Source organism: Gekko japonicus, unplaced genomic scaffold (genome assembly GCF_001447785.1).
Source record: "Gekko japonicus isolate JY-2015 unplaced genomic scaffold, Gekko_japonicus_V1.1 scaffold469, whole genome shotgun sequence".
Lineage (NCBI taxonomy): Eukaryota > Metazoa > Chordata > Lepidosauria > Squamata > Gekkonidae > Gekko > Gekko japonicus.
This window is the reverse complement of record NW_015173138.1, coordinates 325,191-349,088: the sequence shown is the minus strand read 5'-3', so window position 1 is coordinate 349,088 and position 23,898 is coordinate 325,191. Positions and strand designations below refer to the sequence as shown.

The 23,898-nt window shown below is 46.2% G+C and overlaps 1 protein-coding gene across 1 annotated transcript in view; it reads right to left on the bottom strand.

Moving 5' to 3' along the window:
- The window catches only part of FASTKD1 (FAST kinase domains 1), a 34,299-nt gene extending 10,997 nt beyond the window's left edge, over positions 1–23,302 (bottom strand). The window contains exons 1-8 of the mRNA XM_015422250.1: positions 22,837–23,302; positions 19,624–19,692; positions 16,749–16,874; positions 12,720–13,118; positions 9,711–9,821; positions 8,910–9,041; positions 5,730–6,216; positions 2,020–2,134 (exon numbers count right to left, since the gene is read on the bottom strand). Coding sequence (XP_015277736.1) covers positions 2,020–2,134; positions 5,730–6,216; positions 8,910–9,041; positions 9,711–9,821; positions 12,720–13,118; positions 16,749–16,874; positions 19,624–19,692; positions 22,837–23,168 — 1,771 coding nt within the window. The 5' untranslated portion in view covers positions 23,169–23,302. The remainder of the gene's footprint in view (positions 1–2,019; positions 2,135–5,729; positions 6,217–8,909; positions 9,042–9,710; positions 9,822–12,719; positions 13,119–16,748; positions 16,875–19,623; positions 19,693–22,836) is intronic.
- Positions 23,303–23,898: the final 596 nt, after the last annotated feature.

The window sequence follows — 23,898 nt, the reverse complement described above, 5'->3', positions numbered from 1 at the left end:
ACCATGCATCTTAAATGCCTGTTCATACTGGCACAGCCTCATGTGGATGAAAGCCACACAACAAGGGCAGCTGCACAGAGGAGGAAAAGGCAGGTGGGACTGCCCCTCTTGCAAGTTCCACCAGCGGTGGGTTCACTGGCACACGAGGCTTTACTGAAAGTAGAGGCAGAGGAGATAATTTCATTTGCTGCATGGAACACTGCCCGGTATGATTGCCATACTGAGAAGAATTCCTGCTATGCTGTGGATGACGGAAGCCTGACCAAAATGGAGCATCACATCTGTTTTCTACTGTTCTGCACTGCAGACAGTGCTGCTAGAACCTCAGTTAACACCCTGCTACGTCTCTTGGATTAAGCTTCACTGTTTGATCAAATGTGAAGGAAAAACACAAGTCAAACAATGTTCTTTCTCTCTCTCTCTCGTTGTTGCTGTTGACACCGGGTGCTACAGAGGCAAAATACATATTTTCTTGTATTGCACAGCACGGAAAACAAACACGCTCCTCAAATCTGTATTTCCAGACTTCACAAACACCTCTGCAATCCCTCAGACCGATTTCACACAAGAGCTGTGCCACGATCGCGCCTCCCTTTGCCCCGCTTCTATCGGTCAATTTCCCACTCGAAGCCACGCAGCCGCATTTTGACCTGCGGCTTTGCCCGATTTCCCCCATGGTTTTGTGATCCTGTTTTTTGAGGATCATGAAACCACAGGAAAAATCAGGCGAAACCGCGGGTCAAAATGCGGCCGCGTGGCTTCGAGTGGGAAATTGACCAATAGAAGCGGGGCAAAGGGAGGCGCGACCGTGGCACAGCTCTTGTGTGAAATCGGTCTCAGTTTTCCAGCATCTACAATGGCTGGGTGAATACGGCAAGGAAATATTTAAGAACTCTTTGCATGTTTGGGGGGGCGGGGGGAGAGAAGTCACCCTCTGTTCCTATTATAACTGGTGCTTCTTGCCCCTAATCGGGTAACTGGTAAGCACAATGATAAAGACCACCGTTCTAAAAACGATCTGATGAACAGTCTGCTGATCCACAACAAAAACCTTATTTTCCAGCCCTGGACTACTCATTACTTTTCTGATCGGATAATAGCCCCTCTACCTACGCTGTCTCCAGCAGAGTTTATGGAACCAAACCTCTACTGAGGCTACTCCCACACTTGCACTCAGAAGGCCCCTGCCCAACAGAGCTTTCTTTGCACACTGGCAGACCTAAGCAAGCTCTGCAATCAGGTCAACCCACAGCCAAGCGCACTCAGTGGAGCCGCTTCCCGAGCACACAGCGCAAGTGCCTACGCACCCCGCCATGGAGCAACAAAACAAAATGTTGTGTTTTTTTTAAACAATGTGTTGTTTGTATCAGCAGGTGGCAGGTTTCCATTATTCATTGGTTTAAATCAAGGGCTGGCTACCTGTTCTTTAATAACAGCTATTTCTGAGTCAGGAAAAATATCCCAGGCTATACTGCCGCCCCCCTCCGCATCATGTTACCAAATTTTGCTCAGTCCTGGAAACAGAACGTGGATTTAGCTGATAACCTTCCGTTCTTGTGCTTTTCTAAGCACTACAAATTAACATTTTATGGAATAAAAGCCTCTTTAAAGGATCTTTTTTCCTGGGTCTTCAAGGGATGCATAAGCCAATCCGTAGCAGCTGAAAAGCTGCTGGTAACTCACAAACTCCCTGTTGCAGACCCCCGTTTTAAATGCTTTCCTGCATATCACTTTCGTTATTCTGAAAGATTATAGAAAGGGACAGCATCCATGTCACCATTCTTCATTTTAAACTCTGTAGTTAATGCAATTTAAAAATCTATTCTTAGACAAGCTCCAATTCTTGTTGGAACAGTCCATGCAAAGGAACAGCAAAAGCCTCTGAATATTATTTTGATTCTTTCCTTAAGAACCAAAAAAAGAACGTCATTTGAAACGCTGTCCTTCTCACACCCTGCCAATGTGCACCACGGGAAAAATGTCAACTGATAAGGAACCATATGTCTGTGAGGTACTTACCCAAATGACAGCTGAGATGTCCAATGCATGTGTTAAAAAACTCCTCGCTTTGGGGAGGGTCATAATTCAGACTTGCAAAGGGAAGGAGAAGAGAATAAGTCCCTGAACTGTAAATCTGGAGAAGAAAGAAAGTATGGCTGTTTACCATGTAGGGTTGCCAACCTCCAGGCGGTGGCTGGAGATCTCTCAGAACTACAACTGGCCCCCAGGTGCTAGAGATCAGTTCCCCTGGAGAAAACAGCTACTTTGGAAGGTGGACTGCATGGCATTATACCCTCTCCTCCCCAAACCCCACCCTCCCCAGGTTCCACACCCAAAATCTCCAGGTATTTCCCAACTCAGACCTGTCAATCCTACGACTGGGTTTGCCAGGTTTTTTAAAATCACTTTTTGGCTTACAACTAGAGATGCGAAAGTCTGGGGGGGAAATTGGGGAAATCTGGGGGGGGGGGAACACATTTTTTCTTATTTCCCCTCATACTTTTTTAAAAACAGAATAACTGGAACATTTTGGGGTTCACTGGGGGGAAAAAACCTGATGAAGTATTTTCTTATGGAATGACTGAAATACTTTTCAAGAAGGGTATTACCCACTCAAAATATGTAACATAAATATTTTTATCTAACACGACTTGCATTTGTAGGTGTTCTATAGTTATATACAAACTTTTAAAGGATATGTTAGTTCGATATCCATATATGCTGGTAGCCCTGTTGCGACTGTATAGGACTGTTTGTGTCCAAATTATACACTTCCTTTTGTTTTAACTACAAAATTTGTTTTCTAATTTAAACTTTTTTTCTTGCCTCTCAGGAGGAAAAGCATATATTAAGCTATATGTGATAAGGAAGCCCCCCCCCCTCTCAGCTGTTGGGTATGTTTGCAATTCTGCTCAGAGAAAACGAAGCCATTTACATTAGTAAAGCCATAAAATAATATTACTTTTATAGGAAAGCACGTACTGTATATATTTTATTCCCTCCCCCCACTTTCTTCAGCAAACAGGGTTGTTAAAAAAGAAATCTGGAAATTCTACATCTTTCCTCATATCTTAAAGGAAATGGTCTGGTCAAGCCAGCAGCCGAGTTTTCAGGGCCACGTACACATTCAGTGCTTACAAGGATATCCTCCTTGGCTCCTCGTAACGTAGGTACTTCTTTTTTTGCCAACAAATTGCAGCCAATTCATTATAACCTTGTACGGTTTTCAAGCAAGATATGAGCAGAAGTGGTTTGCCATTGCCTACTTCTGCATAGCAACTCTCGACTTCCTTGGTGGTCTCCCATCCAAATACTAACCAGGGCTGACCCTCCTTAGCTTCCTAGATCTGGCCAGATTGGGCTAGCCGGAGCTATCCAGGCCAGGGCCAAAGGCATACACAGGAGATAGGGATCCTCTTTTCCGGCAAACATTCCAGTCTTTTCCTTTGCAGCTATGTTCACCATGGCAAAATAAGAGACTGGTACCTCCATCTGGCTCAGGAAGGTAGTTGATTACCAAGCCCATCAATAGACGTGCTGGCTTTTTGGGCTGCCTATTTGCTCAAACCACCTTCAGGACACCAACGAGGGGTAAACTTCAGGGCACTTGATCACCCGCACCATCTCAGGCCTTGTTCATATCTACCTGGACCGGGGTCGTTTCGTATAAAAGAGCTAGGGGAACTCATTAGCATAACTCATTAGCATATGCCACACCCCCTGACATCACTGGAAGTGTGTCATAAGGCCACACCCCCTGACATCACCGGAAGTGTGTCATAAGGCCACACACCCCGCCCCCAACAGTCCCGACCACCACCGCCGGCCTTGCAGCTCCACTACTGAGCCCCATGAGGGGCCCGGCGGTGGACCTGCAAAGCCGGCGGGAGTGCAAGGAAGCCCCGCGAAGGCCCTCCCTGGCCCCAGGCAGGCAGGGGTGGGGAGAGGCAGGGAGGAAGCAACTTACCCTCCCTCTTCTCCTGCCTACTCCTGGCTGAATGAGGGCCGGAAGCGGGGCAGTCGGAAGCAGGGGGCGGGGCTTCGTCATGTGCCCCGCCCCCCGTACCTCACCCGGGGGAACTGCGATCCCCCGCGATCCCCCCCGAAATGACCTCTGACCTGGACCATGACATTTCATCATAAGAACTATTCCCATCACTGTTTTTTTTAACAAGAGCTACATAGGTTTAGCAGGGCTTCCTTTGGCAAATGAAAGCCATTATTAGTCAGTATTCCAACTAATTAGCCCAGACATATATGCAAAATTAGCAAAAATAAAAATAAAAATAGGTCTGGCAGATGGAGAAAGCAAAAGATTCCAAGCTCTGTCTCAGCTGTGACAGCAATAATCTTTTCTCCTAAGTTTTCTGCATTTGATCTTCCAGCAAGTGCAACTCCACCTACGGCCACTCCACAGTACTACTGATGGTGCCCTACCTGGGGTAGGGGCAAGGTAAGTAATCCATGGGGACAATGACTTGCCCACCTTTGATTTCTTTCGTATTGCCCAAAAGTCTCCCTCTTTGTCCCTTTGCTCCTCAGAGGATACACTTGACCATGTAGATTAAAAACAAAACAAACAACTTTTTGTTTCCAAACTGGTCTAGATACCTGGCCCTGGAATCTCCATGGCTTAACATGCAGTGCTGTGTTTCTACAGGCATCAGTGGTCATGCTCCACAGGCAGAACTTTTTCACCTTTCCCTGCAGTCCAAGATGCCCCATGTAATGGAGAAGCATCAGGGGAGGCATTTGAGACTGCAGAGGGATAGGGTTGCCAGGTCCATTGGAAACACTGGTGGGGGGATTGGGGGGACGTTCTGGGAGCCGGAAGCGATGTCATGCGATGTACCTGCATCACCCGGAAGTGACATAGGCACACCGGTGATGTTGAGGGCGATGCTCTGGCTTTTGGGCAAAGGTCTATGGTACAATCACCTTCAAACCATAGAGTTTTGCCCCAAAACCAGAGTGTCACCCCCAACATCACCAATGTGCCCATGTCACTCCTGAGTGACATAGGCACATCACGTTTATTTCCAGCAACGTTGCTATTGGGGGGGGGATGTTCCTCCCGCCCGCCAGCTAGTCAGTGGTGGGCAGAAGCCTACAAAACCAGGGGATCCCCCACCCCCAACTGTGGAATGGCAACCCTACAGTGGGATTGGGGGGAGGCAAGAATGTTGCACTGTGGGTGGAAATCCTTTGGCCCATGGAAATGCTTCTTGGGCACACGGTTATGATCAATCTGCCATGACAATGTGGCAAAAGACATACTGGGGTGGCATGGCAGCAAGCACGGAAGGAACCCCAAGTCCATTGTATCTTTAAAAGAAGTTCTGGCAAGGTATGCCCAAATAGGGGGCTTATTACTGTTGTGAACCATGTTAAGTAACATAATTTTTACATAGGAGCCAACAAGCAGATCCATGGGGCGGTGTGCAGATGTGAAAACAGCAAAGGGCAGGAGATATAAAACTCCTGTTGCAGAAATGATGCAAAGTCCTTCTGCTGTTCCTCAACATACATGAAGACTTTGTAATGTGCAGATGGTGTCTGAGGCCCCTGCACGCCTAAAGTTCCCAGAACATGTCTGTGACCTGAAAGGGGGATATACTTGAGAAAATGTAACACGTACTTTGGACCTAAGAATACACAAAGAAAAAGATACCACACGATGCTTGTGCTGTCACTTGCAAGGATGGGGGGGGGGGGAATTGCTATTTTACCTTATCAGAATGCTGAAGAATAACAGCAGCAATTCTATCAAGTAATGGAGGACAGAGATAGGAGGTTCTGGTGAGAAAGGATGAAAACTCCACTACATTTGTCCACGTGATTTGGTCCTTCAAGCGCTGAAAAGCGGCAATGGCATCTTCAAGAAGCACTTCTTCAAACCATTCCCCAGATGCATACTTCATTTCCTCTAACAGAAGATCCAGATCATTGGCTTTCTCTATCCTCTGATGGGCGCAGCTATTGACTTTTTGCAGAAGCATCCCGTACAGCCCAGAAGGGCTTTGCCGAGTGGACTTGTCCCGTCGGACCCATTTTATAATAGCTGCCGCAAAGGAGCTCAAATCACTCAACCTGCACTGGGGCAAGATGGCATCGATTCGACTAACTACGACTTCATCCATGAAAGAAGAATGGAGCACGGAAAGGGTACGAATGAGCATGGAGATTTCTGCAGGTATGATGCTAGCTTTTAAGTGGCTGGAATTGAAAAGAGAGAGAAACAAAGTGATGAGCAGTAGGGGAAAAAATGTGTGGCCCATCAGTAGATATCCTGGCACCCTAAATAGGGTTTCCAACCTCCAGGTTGCACCTAGAGATCTCCTGCTATTATAAATTGATCTCCAGGTGACCCAAATCAGTCCCCCTCGAGAAAATGGCTGTTTGGAGGGTGGACTCTATGGCAGAGGTGTCGGACTTATTTGTGACAAGGGCTGGATCTGACATAAATGTCACTTTGCCGGGCCGGGCCGGGTGTGCCATAAAACATAATGCCGGGTACCGGAGATATAAACTCTATGAAGGACAGCAGCTGGTAAGCTCTAAGTTGGTGTATTCTCACTGCAGCCCCCAAGTCCCTGCCCGGACTTGGGGGCTGGCAACCCTACCTGGAGACCCTTGAGAGCGGCTGCCAGTCTGAGTAGACAATGCTGATCCTGATGGGCCAATGATCTAATTCAGTATAAGGCAGCTGCATGTGTGTTCATGTGTACGCTGACCGGCAGCAGCTCTTCTAGGTCTCAAGAAAGCTCTGCATTCTGTTTTTTCACACGAGATGACCCTCCACTCTTCTCTTCATCTTTTCCCTCAGAATGCAAGCACTGTAATCTAACAACTATAGCATTGTTAGACTATATATATAGTCTTAAAATCTGAACCTGGAAAATATGCTTAAATCTCCAGGGATTTCCCAACCCACAGCTGACAACCCTAATCTTAAACCCTGATAATAAGCATATTTACATGAAAGCAAAGCCCACTGATGTCAGAGGAATCTATGGACCGGTATTTATTTAACACCACTCCATACATTTGAAAGTGGGAAATATAACCACAAACTAGGCCAGAGCAATCAAATACTTTGATCTAATTCTCATGTATTATTTTTATGACAGATGCAGCTACGCGCAGTACCAACATTTATATACAGCATTATAAAAACTGCCAGGGGAAAAAGGTTAAAATGATAACAGAACTACTGTGATTATATTGTCTGGAGAAAGACCTTGGAAAGGAACTTAAATGTCAACGGAGATGTCAGAGTCTGAGAGTGACCATCCACGTGTTAAGCCATGTGCTTCACCACGGACCCGCAGCACTCCACCTTAATGCGTTACGGCATCTCATTTACTGTGCTAAAGTGTTTTTATTGGATTTCTAACTATTATTTCAAGCTTATAAAGATCACTTGCCTGGCCACGCATGGCAGAGATCTTTTGCCCATGGGCTGGAACCCCCAGGTGGGTCGCAGAACACCACCTGCTGGGTCACAAGTCCCTCTAGAGTGGCCATCTGTTTCACTCCCTTTTGGAAGGATCTATTGTGAGTCTGGGTACAGAAGAAACAAGGACACCACAAATTCTCTTTGCAAGTAAAGGAGCAGCAGGATGGTGAGAGGTTGTCACTCAGCAATGCAAAGGACACCTTCATGGCTCTCACTCATGCCTTGTTTCTTGCTGTGGTGCATCTCCAGCTTGTACTTCCTACCCCTGCCTCTCTTGGCCTGCTACGCATAGTCTTGCTGGCCCCCCTCTTCCTGTCATGTGACTCTTATGTGACATGCCTGCCATCCAGTGGGTCCAAAATGGTGGAAGACACTGACCTATGGTGACTATGAATTATGGCAAGGCAATGTGGCAGGAAAGCTTTTGGACGTTGGAAGAGAAGGGTTCCTCCCCCCCCCCCCCTTCAGATCAACAGTATAACAAAAAATGACTGTGTGCTTTTATTTTTTCTGAATGTCACTTTTATATAATCTCCAAAACGATTTACGCTTTCCAGACTCTAAATACCCAAGTACCGATATTTCTCCATTTTGTACGTATGTTATATAATTACTTATACCTAGTCAATATTTACTTTGTATTTAGAAAGGCATTACACAATTCTGTTCCTTTCTCTGGTTTTTGTGAGGACTGACAGAACTTCCTTGCCTACACCTACCCTCCAAGCCCCTGCAATTGGAGATGTCAGAGTCTGAGAGTGACCATCCGCGTGTTAAGCTTTACCACGGACCCACAGCACTCCACCTTAATGCATTACGGCATCTCGTTTACTGGGCTAAAGTGTCGGGACCCCCCTCAGATTCTCTTATCACTCACCTCCTCCCAGGGATACCTTGGTTCACAGACCGCACAGGGTCAGCACAGTAATATTAAGTCAGACCAATTTATCTCTGCATTGTCAGGGCTTGCAATCAGGGGCCCTCTTCATGCAACGGAGGAAGGGCTCTATGGCTAATCTTCTTTTTTGCCACCAAGTCATAGCTGACTGAGGGTGACCCCTGGTGGGGTTTTCAAGGCACGAGACGTTCAGGGGTGGTTTGCTGTTACCCGTCTCTGCATCACAACCCTGGACTTCCTCGGTGGCCTCCCATCCAAATTACTGACCAGATCCAAGATCTGACAAGACTGGGCTAGCCTGGGCTATCCAGAGCAGGGCTAATCTACGGCCCCCTCCAAATGTCTGAATAAGAAGGGAGGGGAGCCGGTACACATATCTGTGGGCTAGCAGCTTTTGGGGGACATATATTTACAAGGCGGTGTTATTTACAGCTTTGTTCTGCACCACATCTTCTCCAAAGTTCTGAACATACAAACCCATAGGGACGCGGACAGTAAACAGAGGAACGAAAAATGAAATACATCCACTCATTTAAATGTAATTTCTCTTACTTGATTAGCTGTATTTGTAATTTGGTGTAAAGGTCAGGATTAGGGCAACGGAGCATGATCAGGGACTGCGTTATCCTGGTCAACTCTGCTGGATTGTAGAGATCCAAGTATTTGAGGAGGACAGAAGAAATCCTGAATTTTTTTTTAAAAAAATGATGAGACAAAATTTATCACAATGTGTCGGAAAATCATTAAAAGACTTAATTAAAACTTCTGGTTCAGATTTCTATATGTAATAACTTACAGGATCAGGACAGCTGTGACATGAGCACAATAGCTGGGATCCCACCGAAATTTACCACGGGTGGGAGGATTTCCATCCACAGACTGCAACTTTCTTGCTTCCCCACTTCCCGTTGCAGCCCAAAGTGATGCTGCTGGGGGACAGAGGCCCCCAGGAACAGCACGGGGGGGGGGAATGGAGGGCTGCCACAAGGGGGAGGAAATCGGTAAAAATCACTCCCCCTAAGCAGGTATATAATCTCTTCTCAGTGACAAACATTTTAACCTCTGGCCCTGACTTCAAAAAAAGAAATGTGGGTAGCTCGATCGTTAATCAGGGCACGTTGCAGCTGCTTTATAAGACAGTGTCAGTAAGATACAACCTACAGTTTTTGAGACAACCTGAGGTCAGTAAGATACAACCTACAGTTTTTGAGACTGGTGTATGAAAGTGAAATGATATATCGATACAGTTCCATGCACACACAGTTTTTTTTATCTTGCCGTGTTCTACCATCCATAGACTACACTGCCCTTTAAATGTAGAGATTTAATAAGTGCTTCGTATTGAAGGTTTACTTTTGAATCAGCTGTGAACTTCTGCATGCCATTTCTTGCATGGCTTCTATCATGCACAACGCTTGGAGATGGTCAAATTCATCTGCCATCAGCAGAGAAGTTTCAATTAACCTAAAAAAAGAAAGCAAAGAAGCATTTTGCAAGTTTCCAATGGTTCAGAGAAGGTAGCACGGTGTCTACATCACATATCAAAGAAAGGGAAGGAAATGCGTGAGGGAAAACAGAGCAAAACTCACTGTGAAAACCAAATAGCACCCACCCATGATTGGGGGCATGACAAGAAGCCATTTTCACTGAGGGTCACACTGAAAATATAGCATGTCAAATTCCCAATTCAATAACAGAGGAGACAGAGAAAACGTTCTCCTCCTTTAGGACATCCAATGAGGTTGATGGGCAGTAGATTCAAGAAGGAAAGAAAGGAAAGCACTCATTTGCACATAAGGGATATAAATGTGGAATTTGCTGCTCCAGAGGAACTGGATGTAGTGATGGCCACAGGTATAGACGGCTTTAAAAAGGAATCAGACAGATTCGCGGAGGATAATCTATCAGTGGGTAATAGCCAGAGTGACTAAAGGGAATCTCCATGTTCAGAAGCAGAAAACCTCTAAATACCCGTGCTAGGAGGCAACATCAAGGGAAGGTCTTGGCCTCTGTGCCCTGTTGTTTGCCCTGTGGAGTACGGTAATTGATTGGCCACTGTGTGAGAGAGGATGCTAGACTAGATGGACCACTGGTCTGATCCAGCAGGGCTCTTCTTATGTTCTTAACCCATTTTGCCACTACTACAAGGATTTGTGCGCGAGATGGGGAAAAGCCCATTTGCGGCCAGTGTCAAAGAAACAGTACAAGTATGGGAGCCAGTGTGATATAGCAGTTTGTCCTGGCCTGGGTCTGGGGAAACCCTGATTCAGATCCCTGCTACCACGAAACTCACTGAGTGACCCTGGTCCTGCCACTCAACCTACTCCTTCTCTTTTGGTTGTTGTGAGGACGAAATGGAGGAGCAGAGATGACATTTCCTTGGAGGGAAGACTGGACAAAAATGTAAGGAATATATACATTTTTTTTAAAGTACGAACAATAGAACTAGTAAGTTAGGAAGCTCGGCTCCCTGCTCCTGTAGAGAACCGTTACTTATGCTCCCTCAATCCCCAGGTAAAGCAAGGCTTGTGTCTCCACGAGCTAGGAAAAATAGCAGTTACGAGGATCGGCCTAGGAATACTTTAAGAACAAAGCAGTAAGGTTGTGCAACAAACACAGCAACAGAAGTTCGGTGCAATGTCACTCTGGATCCTCATATGGCTGTAATATAGCAATAGCGTTGCCAGTCCCCAGATCCTGGCGGGGGGTCCCCCTGGTTTTTGAGGCTTCTGCCTGCTGCTGGCTAGCTGGCCAGCAGTGGAAACCTTGCTCCGAAACAGTGATGTCGCTGTACGATGTCCCCAACACAATGATGTCACTTGGAAGTGATGTCATCACATCGGGGCACTGCACGGCAATGCTCTGGTTTGAGGGCAAAACTCTACGGTTCGAAGTTGGTTTTACCATAGAGTTTTGCCCAAAAACCAGGGTGTCACCCCTGATGCAATGACATCATTTCTGGGTGACACCAACATGTTGGGGACATCCCGGAATGCCCTCCAAATCCTCCCACTGGCATGACATATAGCAACCTCCAGTACCACTGAGGAAGGGCCTAAGGGTGCTCAGTAAGGCCTTGTTGTCTTTCTCCAGGCCAGAAGTAGCAGCTGAACTTTTCTGGATTATTAGCTATAATATGGAAAAACAGCTGGTGTCCTAGAAGACTTCTAAAAAGCCAGGAGTGCCCTTTACCTACTTCAACTGGTTAGAAAAGATCCACCTGCCGTGGTACGTGCCCTTACCTCTAGATTGGGCTACTGCAGTGTGCTCTGTGTGGGGCTGCCCTTGAGAAATGTTTGGAAACTTTGGCTGGGGTAGCCAGGAGGTTGACTGGAATGGGTCATAGGGACCCTATCACTCCAGTCTGGGCTCATCTACACTGGCTCCCAATTTGCTTCCAAGCACAATTCAAGGTGCTGGTGTTGACCTTCAGAGCACTACATCATTCGGGACCAGCAGTTATTATAGCTAGTGTGGTATAGTAGTTAGAGGGTCAGATTAGGATCTGGGAAACCCAGATATCTACATAGCTCCCCTCTGCCACAGAAGTTGACCTCGGGCCAGTCAGATGATCTTACATGCTTTCGGTGAGGATGAAATGGAGGAAAGAAGCACAATATAAGTTGCTTTGGGTTCCCACTGGGAAGAAAACTGGGGTATAAAAAGAATTTTAAAAAATAAACTCAGGGTGATTTCCCACAAGCGCTGCTCCGCGCTCACTCCTCCCTTTTGCCCCGATGGAACGTGTCAATTTCACACAAGCTGCTGCGCGACCGCATTTTGCCCTGCAGCTTCGTGCGATTTCCCCCGCGTCTACTCAATCCTCAAAAAACAGGACTGAGTAGACGCGGGGAAAATCGCACAAAGCTGTGGGGCAACATGCGGTCGCGCAGCAGCTTGTGTGAAATTGACACGTCCCATCGGGCCAAAGAGAAGAGTGAGCGCAGAGCAGCGCTTGTGGGAAATCACCCCGAGTTTATTTTTATTGCGGTTTCCCTTTGTTACAGCCTAAAGATACATTGGAAAAGACCCTCAAGGGCAACAATCGTTTGATGATAGTGTTGGCCTAGGAGCTGGGAGACTCGGGTTCAAAGCCCACTTCTGCCAGGAAACTCGTTCTTTCTCTCAGCCTAACCTTCTCCAAAGGGTTACTCTGTGGACAAAATAGAGGAAGGAAGAACCATGCATGCTGTTGCCTTGTGTTCCTTGAAAGGAAAGGCAGGATTAAAAAAAAATACACAGATGGGGAAAACCCTTGGCAGATCACTAATTATAGTAAGACTTTATACATGAAAAAATGTGCGTATACACACACACACACACACACACACACACACACACACAAAGAATGGCTGAACTTACTGTTCTCTGACTTCTGGTCCTGCCATAGGAGCGAGAGCAGCAAATAGACGAGTGAACCTCAAAGTACTGGTACAGTCGTCCATCATTTCTGTCAATTTTTCTTTCGCAGCCAATCGAAATTCTGTGTTGTTAAACTGTAAGAGCTGGTAGAATCCAAGGATGATACCCAGGCTGTCCAAATCCAATTGATTCACATTCTGAAGAAAAACCTTATTACACTTGTGTAGCAAAGGACGATGACAGAATTTTACATTCCGTAGAAAATGTACAAATCTCCTGGCATGGTTCAAGGGGGTGGGATCCACCGTATCCAAAAGAAACTCTGCCTTCTGTATCAACCGATCTCGAAAACTCTGCGAGATAACACCAGATATGCTGATCATCAAAACTGATAAAACCCTAAAAAGAATGTTCAAAAGATGTTAGGTATGTTCATTAAGTCAGGAAACCTAACAAGGGGTTGGATCTAGCCACATTTCCCCTCAGTCTCACCTAATTCTCCTCCTTGCTACAACCACTGTCCCACATGTCTTGCCTGTATAAATCCCACAATCCCCAAATAGTCTTTTGGGTAGACAAAGTGGGCTCCCTCCTCCCTTTTTCACCACCAGGAATGCTGGCTGGATCCAAACAAATGTTTTCAGGCATACTTCTAGTTTTTAAAAATATGGCATACAGAACCCTCTTTTGAAAACTTATTTGAAGTCCGAAATAGGCAAAAGAGGCTTTCATGACCCGGGACCCTTGTAACAGCAGATCTGTAATTCAGGGGTCTCCAACTTTTTTGAGCCTGCGGGCAACTTTGGAATTCTGAAGTAGCATAATTGGTGGAATGACAAAATGGCTGTCAGAGGAGGTGGAGCCAACCACAAAATGTCAGGGAGCGAGGTTACGCAAAAGTCTCGTGCAGTGCTCCCTCTGTTGAGTCTTGTGAGCAAAAATTCTACTCTGTGAGCTACTGGCATTAAAGTTGTGAGCGAGCGATTTGGCTATCGCATAAATTAGTTTGCTCTGGAGCCATCCTCCCTGAGCTGAGACAAAAATGTGTGCGCCGGAGGCTAAAAAACTGTGAGCTACCTCACACTGACTCAGCTTAGAGGGAAGACTGGTCTCATGGTAACCCTTCAACATTTAAGGCACGAGCTCTATACAACAGGATGCCTTCAGAAGCCCTGCTGGGCACAAGCCCTGCCCACTTTCTAACGACCCTTGGTGGGCACCAGGAAAAGTGCTGGCAGGCACCAGGGCACCACGTCGGGGGACTCCTGGTCTAATTCATATGTGCCTACACAGGAGCTCCAGTCATCAGACGGTGGGTTTCAATCTGTCCTTTCACTCAGGGATGCAAGAACTGTTCCTGTTCAGTCTCTCTCAGTGGTTGCGTCTGTTCTAGGGAATGCTCTCTCAGAAAATGTGATGAAAGACCCACCCTGCAAATATTCTGGAAAGCAGCAGAACTTTTCTAACATATTTTTTGTGGCTCCTGAGCAGAGGACAGTCAGGGTGATAAGTAACAATTAACTGACAAATTTTTATCTGTGTAGGTGGGAAGGTGGCATGGTATGGTACTTGGCAAGGGTCATTTCGTAGAAAAAGAGCTAGGGGAACTCATTAGCATAACTCATTAGCATATGCCACACCCCCTGACATCATAAGGCCCGGCGGTGGACCTGCAAGGCCGGCGGGAGTGCGAGGAAGCCCCACGAAGGCCCTCCCTGGCCCCAGGCAGGCAGGGGTGGGGAGAGGCAGGGAGGAAGAAACTTACCCTCCCTCTTCTCCTGCCTCCTCCTGGCTGAATGAGGGCCGGAAGCGGGGCGGCCGGAAGCAGGGGGCGGGGCTTCGTCGTGTGCCCCGCCCCCACCTCACCTGGGGGAACTGCGATCCCCCGCGTTCCCCCCCCCCGAAATGACCTCTGGTACTTGGAAGGGAAACTACCAAGGAAGGCCCTGCAGAGGAAGGCGATGGCAAACCAACTCTGCTTCTCACTTGCCTTGAAAGCCCTTTGCTGGGATCGCTATCAGTTGGCTGTGATTTGACGACATTTTATACACACATATTTATTATTTGTATTGTATTTCTGTATGGCTTTTTAGATGAAAGGTAATCTTGTAATGATAAAAGCTATTTTGAGTCCCACGGATTGGGAGAAAAGTAGGATGTACATATTTCAAATAAATATTAAACAAATAGCCTTTTAAAGCTAAGTATTTTTTTTTAAATTAAAAATCTTGATTGTTGTTAGTGCTGCAAAGAACAGCAGTCTTTGCAATCAAAATGCTTGAAACACTTCCTTCATATTGAGTGACAGAGAGATCCAATACAATCCCAGTTCAAATCTTACCTCTGCCACATAATTTACTAGTGGGTCTTTAGCAAGCTTCAACACCCCATGGCCCAATCTACAACATGATAATAGTAACTGACCTCAGTGAGGTCTGTCTTCAATTAGACATATTTAGGACCAAGTTGTAAGATCTGAGAAATGTCATTCAGCAGTCATTATCCAGCAATCATTATTAAAAGCAGAGAAGTATCAGACACTGGAGGGCTAAACTGGGATTATTATTAAGGTCCTTCCCTTCAACATGCAGACCATTCCCAGTTAAAAAACAAATCCTTATTTTTTAATTGTTGCCATCCAATCCAAATGATTGCATACTAGTTCATATTTTTGAAAGAATGAATACTTTCCTACTTGCTCTTTGCATGCTCCTCAATTATTGTATTTAATTTTGAACAGGGCCCTAGAGTGTGTATCAAAAAATCTGCACAACGAGGCCATGTTCAAGTGTGTGTGTGTGTGGGGGGGGTTTCTATAAACCTGGGAGAATCCTGATACCTGCTGAGAACCCCCCCCCAAAAAAAACTTTTTTAAAACCCTCCCCTAAATGGAGAATACCAACCAAAATCTTGTGCTATCTCATGACATCACAGCCTGTTCTGGTGCTGCCTGACAGCTGAGGCAATGAAGCCTAGGCAACATGACTGCAAGTTTGGGGGAAGACAGCAGCAGAGAGAAAGTGGTGAGGGGGGAGTGGAGAAAGTGCTGAGAAGAAGAGAGAAAGTGGAGGCCAGTGTGCGTGAGTATGTGTGTGGATTATTTCCCTTCCCCTGAAGTCTCATGAGTCCCCAGGTTATCATGTAAGACAAAACTATGTTATCTGTATACAATAAAGAGCAGAACAATTTCTAGTGTGAAAGCAAACTTTCTTCATCACAGGATGGTACAAAAAGTACATGTTCATACATGCATGGGTGGCTTTTAGGAGTTAAAAATCCCTTGGGCATTAGAGGCCCACCCTTTCATAAGGACACCGTGACAGCTCTGGGCAGAAAGTTGTCCAACCCTATTGTAATGTGAACCAATCGAGATCTCCGAAACTTTTCACAAACCTGCCTAATTGATGTTCGTACTAATAAGGTTTCCACTGTACAAGCAAGAGCAGGTAGTAGAGACAATTTGGAAAAAAAGCACAATGGACAACAACTGAGCAGGAAGATTTGCAGGGAGGGAAGAGATATGTTCCTTGTCACGGTAACCAACAAGAAAAACATATAAACCTTAGGCTGATTCCAATAAGTAATTTGGGGTGTCTTTCAAAATGGTAGCCAATACGTTGATGTTATTGCGTCAGATATGAACATCCTGATCAGTTGCATCTTCGCAGATTTAGAACGTTATTTCAGCTAAATAAACACGAGAGGCCTGAACAAGCATGAGTCGGTATTCCTGTTAATGCCAAGAGTACGTTAAGCAGGGGTCATTTCGTAGAAAAAGAGCTAGGGGGACTCATTAGCATAACTCATTAGCATATGCCACACCCCCTGACATCACTGGAAGTGTGTCCTCCCCACAGCCGGCGGCGACCTCCAGCGGGCACCAGCAGGGAGCTCCAGGCCCCGCCCTCCCGCACCTCACCCGGGGGGATGGCGTCCCCCCGCGTCCCCCCCCCCAAATGACCCCTGACGTTAAGTAAAGCTACCTGCAGGCTGTCTGTGAGATGAAAACTTTTGTTAAGTTAAAATTACCTTGCGTCCTGTATGGAAGCCAAATTCTTATTCACAATCTCAGCTATCTGGCCCATGAGAGGACTATAGAACATCTGTTGCTCATACAGACACAACGAAAATCTAGATAGCTCTGGCATGTTCAAACTGTAAGGATACACACAAAAAAAAAGTACTACTATACCAAAATGTGCATGTGCAAGATATGGCAACTTGAAATATTTCTCCATGTGCAACATATACAACAGAGATTCCTGAGGACAAGTTGATTGCTCATTTACAATATTCTTATTAAGACTAAAATTCGAGTCCAGCAGCACCTTTAAGACTTGGGCTTGAATTTTGTTCTGCTACTTCAGACCAACATGGCTACCCACCTGAATCTATCTTATTAAAGTTGTAACTTATCAGTCGATACTCTCAGGATTTAAAACTACAGCAGTTGTCAGTCAAGAGGGCCTTTTATTATGAGCACCATCCCAGCGATCTTGGTATTTCCAGGAACCCTAAACTTACCTTTCACTGATACTTAAATAAAACAAGTCAATTCAACTTCCCTCCTATGAACATTAACTCAAAAGTAACTTCCACTGAAAATCAATGGGTATTCCAAGTAGTGGCTTTAGGAGTTTCTCTCTAGTTTAGGAGCCAGTTTGATGTAGTGGTTAGAGAGTGGCAGACTCTTAACCTGGGAGAACTGGGCTTGATTCCCCACTCCTCCACATGAAGCCAGCTGGGTGACCTTGGGTCACTCATGGTTCTCTCAGATTTCTCTCAGCCCCGCCTACCTCACAGGGTGCCTGTTGTGGGGAGAGGAAGGGAAGGCGATTGTAAGTCACCCTGAGACTTCTTTGAGTAGTAAAAAAAGGTAAAGGTTCCCTTGCTCGAAAGCCAGTCGAATCCGACTCTAGGGTTGCGGTGCTCATCTCCGGTTCAAAGCCGAAGAGCCAGCGCTGTCCGAAGACGTTTCCGTGGTCATGTGGCCGGCATGACTAAACACCAAGGCGCACGGGTTATAAAAACTAACTCTTCCTCTTCTCTTTGGGGGAGGTGCAGCAGTGGGGCTTAAGAATCAGCCCAGAGAAGCATAACCTGGTTGCTTCTTTTGTGAACTGCATTGCTTGTGGAAAGGCAGCATAATACGGTATGCATAAGACTGCACCTGAAGATTTAATGGGTTTATACTGCAGGTAGGATTTCATACCACACACTGCCTTAGATTTTACATTGCCTTAGATCTTCCTAGCGAATGTGGTGTGGTGGTTAGAGTGCCAGACTAGACTCTGGGAGGGCTCACGCTTGAATCCCCACTCTGCCATGGGTGATCTTGGGCCAGTCACTCTTTCACAGCCCAGCCCACCCTCACAGGGTCACTATAAGGATAAAACAGAGAATGGGAGAAGAATGTACACTACCCTGCGGTTTTTGGAGAAAGGGCAGGATAAAAACGTACCAAATAAAATATGCCTGGCATGAGTGGAGCCGTGCTCAGAGAAGTGAACACCACCCTCTCCCTGTGTTGCATGCTCCCGCCGGGCCCTAGAGGTCATTAAGGCCCTTGAGAACGGCTTGGGAGGCTAAGTGGGATCTGCCCTGCCCTCACTCCCCTTTCCGCTTTCCACTGACGGAAGTGCAAAGATCTAAGGACTGGATCCGGGCTCAAAACTTCCATTAACGGAAAGCACTTCCATCTAGAACTTTCCTTCTTGCTGCAGCTCCCCAGATGCTCTCGGGGTTGTGTGCGTGGAAAATGGAGGGCTCAGGGGGCTACAACAAGGTAGAGGCAGAGGCATTCTGTCCTCTTTGTTAACGGGGGAAAGAATGTTGGATCCAACCCATCAGCCAAACAATTGCAAGCATTTGTTTTATTTTTAATAGGGCATGCACTTATGTACTTGTTGCGTTCTCCCCTTTTGTTGTTGTTGTTCAGTAGCACAGTCGAGTCTGACTCTTCGCGACCCCATGGACCACATCATGCCAGGCCCTCCTGTCCTCCATCATCCTCTGGAGTTTGTTCTCCCCTACCATCCACTTTACACCAGCGTTATGTACACAGGCAGAAAGGAGTACAGCAGATGCTGCTCAGGCCCTCGCCACTGGTCTCTAAAATATCATCCTCTGTCCACAACCGTATTCAAAGGTTTGGCAGAACATGAGAACAGAACAAGGATGCCAAAGCCCAGCCAGAAATCCATGTTCCTTCCCAGAGTAACATCATGAGTTACAAGAGCATCGAGCTGTACTGAGGACTCCTGTGTTTTCTCTCTGGGAACCAGTATAAATTCTTGAACGTGTGGACCTACTGTGCTTTAGCTCCCACAAAGAAAGGCACAGGTTCTTTGCTTCTCAATTTAATGGCTCCTGTGACAAACTGGCTCAAAGCCATGCATATCCTCTCTCTTTCTGTTCCAACTGAGTTAAAGCTGTAACTTAAAATTCCCCCTAAGCCAACCCTGGTGCATTGTTAAATTCATAGCTTTCTCTCTTGCCGCAACGATCCTTATCACTCTTGCAAACTACAGCTATCACAAGGCTTGCCAAGCTCCTGGTAGTGGATGGAGATCTCCTGCTATTACAACTGATCTCCAGGCGACAGAGATCAGTTCACCTGGAGAAAATGGCCACAATGGAGAAAATACTCCATTGAAGTCCCTTCCCTCCCCAAACCTCGCTGTCCTCAGGCTCCACCCCCCAAACCTCCAGGTATTTCCCAGCCTCCTTATCACCATACAATCACTGGCTGGGGAACTGTGTGAACAAATATAAAAGAGGCAGAAAATGTGAGGAGACCTAAAATAGTGTTAAAGTCTTGCCGAAACTAACCTTATGAGAGCTTTTAAAAATAAAAACTGCCAACATCCATCCTTATAGATAAACAAAAAGAAAACATACTCACCTGTCCAATCTTCTCCAGCTTTCCACGACAATCTCTTCTACCAGGGAATCGTGGGCATCAACGTTGAACCTTCAGAAGGACCAAAAGACAATTCAAGCAGCTCTGTATAGCTATTTTAGCTTTCTCATTACGGAGCTGAAAAGACATTAGGTTGCTTGTATATACGCTTTATGTCTGTTGGAACATTTTTCTTTACAGTTTGAGAAAACATCTACAAAATATGAATGGATCAATTCCTGCAACAGTACAGGATGCCTCCTGTTTCTCATCCATCAAAACCCACCTCTTCCACGAGAACTCAGCCTCTTAATCCTGGTCCCCAATTATAACCAATTATGCCTTTACGTTTATTCCTCCCAATACTTTCCCTCCTCCGTCTTCTTCCTCACTGTTATGCACACTTTGGGTGTAACTACATACTTGGTGATAAGACTGTGGTTCAGTGGCATAGCATCTCCTTTACACGGAGATCCTAGGTTCCATTCCCATGTTTCTCATCCATCAAAACCCACCTCTTCCACGAGAACTCAGCCTCTTAATCCTGGTCCCCAATTATAACCAATTATGCCTTTACGTTTATTCCTCCCAATACTTTCCCTCCTCCGTCTTCTTCCTCACTGTTATGCACACTTTGGGTGTAACTACACACTTGGTGATAAGACTGTGGTTCAGTGGTATAGCATCTCCTTTACACGGAGAAGATCCTAGGTTCCATTCCCAAGTGATAAGACTGTGGTTCAGTGGCATAGCATCTCCTTTACACGGAGATCCTAGGTTCCATTCCCATTATCTCCAGCTAAAAGGATCAAGTTGTAGATGATGGCTCTGGATGGACCAGGCTGGCCTGATCTCATCAGATCTCAGAAGCCAAGCAGGGCCAGCCTTGAGTAGTACTTGGATGGGAGACCACCAAGGAAGTCCAGGGTGGCTCTGTGCAGAGACAGGCAAAGGCAAGCCAGCTTTGTTGATATCTTGCCTTGAAAACACCCTACGGGGTCAACCATAAGTTGGCTGTGACTTGACAGCACTTTCCACCACCAAGCCACTGCCAGTCAGAGTAGACAACACCAACCTTGACGGACCATTGTCCTGACTCAATGTAAGGCAGCTCCATGTGTTTAGGGGTACAACCAAAATCTCATTTGAGGCTGATGGCACAGTACTTCCTACCAGTGTTCCCTCTAAGCTGCGTTGGTGTGAGCTAGCTCACAGTTTTTAAGCCTCCGGCTCACAGATTTTTGCCTTCGCTCAGGAAGGATGGCCTCAAAGCAAACTGATTTGTGCAGTTGCCAAATGGCTCACTCACAACTTTAATGCCTCTAGCTCACAAAGTAGGATTTTTGCTCAGAAGACTCCACAGCTTAGAGGGAACATTGCTTCCTACTGTATAAATGTTTACGTTTTTCAGTGGAGCACCGGCTTACCTTTCCTGCAACGGGATCTACTGCCCTGCCAACATCAAGCACTGCTTGGCTGCATGTGCCGTTCTGCCCAGCTTATGAATGTCACTTTTTTGCATCCCAACCCCGGTCCCTTTAAGAGCCCAACTTTCACAGCCTGAGGAAAGCTTTTCTGCAGTGGTACAGAAGTGTGCTTGGGACCATGCAAAGTTTTGCCTTATCTTCTGCAGCCTAGATTTTTCTTTAAAAATTATTTTTCTGTATGTATGGATGGATTTTCTGTTTTTACATTACCACTAAAAAATAAAAGGGCAACAACAGCAAACATTGGTAATTACACACGTCCAAGTTCAAATGATAAAGAAGAAGAAGAAGAAGAGATTGGATTTATACCCCGCCCTTCACTTGAAGTCTCAGAGCGGCTTACAAACTCCTTTCCATTCCCCTCCCCACAACAGACACCCTGTGAGGTAGGTGGGGCTGAGAGAACTCTGACACAAACTGCTCTTTTTCAAGGACAGCTGTGCCAGAGCTTGTGACTGACCCAAGGTCACATCAGCAGGTGCAAGTGGAGGAGTGGGGAATCAAACCCGGTTCTCCAAGATTAGAGTCCGCACACTTAACCACTACACCATACTGGCACTACACCAAACCACTACACCAAAGACTATAAAACTGAAATTTGAAACTTACACAGCAAAATCCTAAGCAGAGGTATACCTTTCTAAAACCCACTGACTTCAATGGGTTTAGAAAGGTGTAATTCTGCTTAAGATCACACTGTAAACCTTCAAAACTTGAACCTTATAAAGCAATGTAGAGTTAATTTTTTTAAAACACGTTGATTGGTAGAACCTGACCAGCCTCTTTTCACCCAATGTATCATTTTAAACTGTATTTATACCCCACTTTCCTCCCCAGTGGCTTACAAGCATTTTGTTCTCTTGTACTTTACCCTCAAAACAACCTTGTGAAGTAGGTTAGGTGGAGCATGTGCAACTGGCCCAATGTCCCCAGATGTTTTAACTATGTGTCCTCCCAGTCTGATCGCCTGGTCCACAGTGTTGGTGACCAATACCTGACGTTCCATCTTGGGGATTTTGGAACAACAGTGGGCCTTGCTTCAGACCTGACCTTCTCCTTGTTTTCGCTTTAATCAGCCTTTTCTCAGGACAATTGGCAGCATGCTGACATTTCCAGTACGGTCACTTGGGTTGGACTTCGTGGCCTCCACTCAAATTTCAGAACAGGAGGCCCTGACCTGGATAGCCCAGGCAAGCCTGATCTCATCAGAGCTCAGAAGCTAAGCAAGGCTGACCCTGGCAAGTGCTTGGATGGGAGACCTCCAAAGGATACCAGGGCCAGGAGGCAGAGGCACACCATCAAGCCATCGCTCTGAACATCCTCCATGCCCCAGTAGCCGTCACCAGAGGTCACCATGATTTCCATGCATGGACGGACACACACACACACGCAATGCAAAAAAATATAGATATTCAGAATAGGATTTGGCTTTTGCAAAATACACTGCAACAGCTTGCAAACACCAGTCCCACAGTCAGGATCTCTTATAAAGCAAACGCTGAAAATAGTTTACCTGTCTCTTACATGCATATGGCAACTCCATTCCAAAACTGTACTTTATCCCCTAAGCGCATTGTTAGCAGGCAGTGTACCAGCAAGCGCGATGCAGAAACAAGCCTGCTCCGTTCCAAACATTTATTTTTAAACGTATTTAAGAAAGCTTAATTTTTTTAAAACACCCACAATTTAAAATAAATTTGATGCCATTACACATGTTGCTACCACTTACCTAAGAAAATTGTAGAGCATTTTCACTAACGCTTCATTACTCATAGATTCAATCTTGTTTTCTGCTAAAATGCGAAGGATAAGGAAGTGAGGGTGATCTCTTACATAACTGACATTCCTCAGGAGTTCAGGCTTCTTCTTTTGAAACTGCCAAAGTGTATCAACAGCGGTCTCCACGTGTTTTTCGGAGAGTTTGGTTTTGTTCTTTCCAACAAGATCAAACACTTGATCTTCATTTGTGCATTTATTTAGCTGGCTGAAAAATGAGTCACTGCTCCTCTTTCGAAACTGGCAACTCCTCGGTGAAAACAGAAAACGTCTCAAGCAAAACATTTTTTGTCGCCTTTTTGTAGGCTGCTTTTAAGCGTGTCCAGAATGATACTGTCCTCCTTGGCTTCCAATCATCACCAAACTGCAAGTGAGCATCAAGGCATGGCATTTAGATACATAAAAGCTTGCATCTCCTGTATCCTTTATAGCCACTGTGAAAAGAATTAAAAAGGAATTTTGAAGCATCTGCAACAGAATCAATTTAAAAATCAGCCTTCGAAGTAAGTTCATAGATGCAGCATCCTATATAAAAAAGTGGGCATGCCTATGCCCAGAGGTCATTTCGGGGGGGATCGCGGGGGATCGCAGTTCCCCCGGGTGAGGTACGGGGGCGGGGCACATGACGAAGCCCCGCCCCCTGCTTCCGGCCGCCCCACTTCCGGCCCTCATTCAGCCAGGAGGAGGCAGGAGAACAGGGAGGGTAAGTTGCTTCCTCCCTGCCTCTCCCCACCCCTGCCTGCCTGAGGCCAGGGAGGGCCTTCGCGGGGCTTCCTTGCACTCCCGCCGGCCTTGCAGGTCCACCACCGGGCCCCTCATGGGGCCGGCGGCTGGGACCGTTGGGGGCAGGGTGTGATATCACTTCCAGTGATGTCAGGGGGTGTGGCCTTATGACACACTTTCGGTGATGTCAGGGGGTGTGGCATATGCTAATGAGTTATGCTAATGAGTTCCCCTAGCTCTTTTTCTACGAAACGACCTCTGCCTATGCCTGTCAGATATAGCACATCAATGG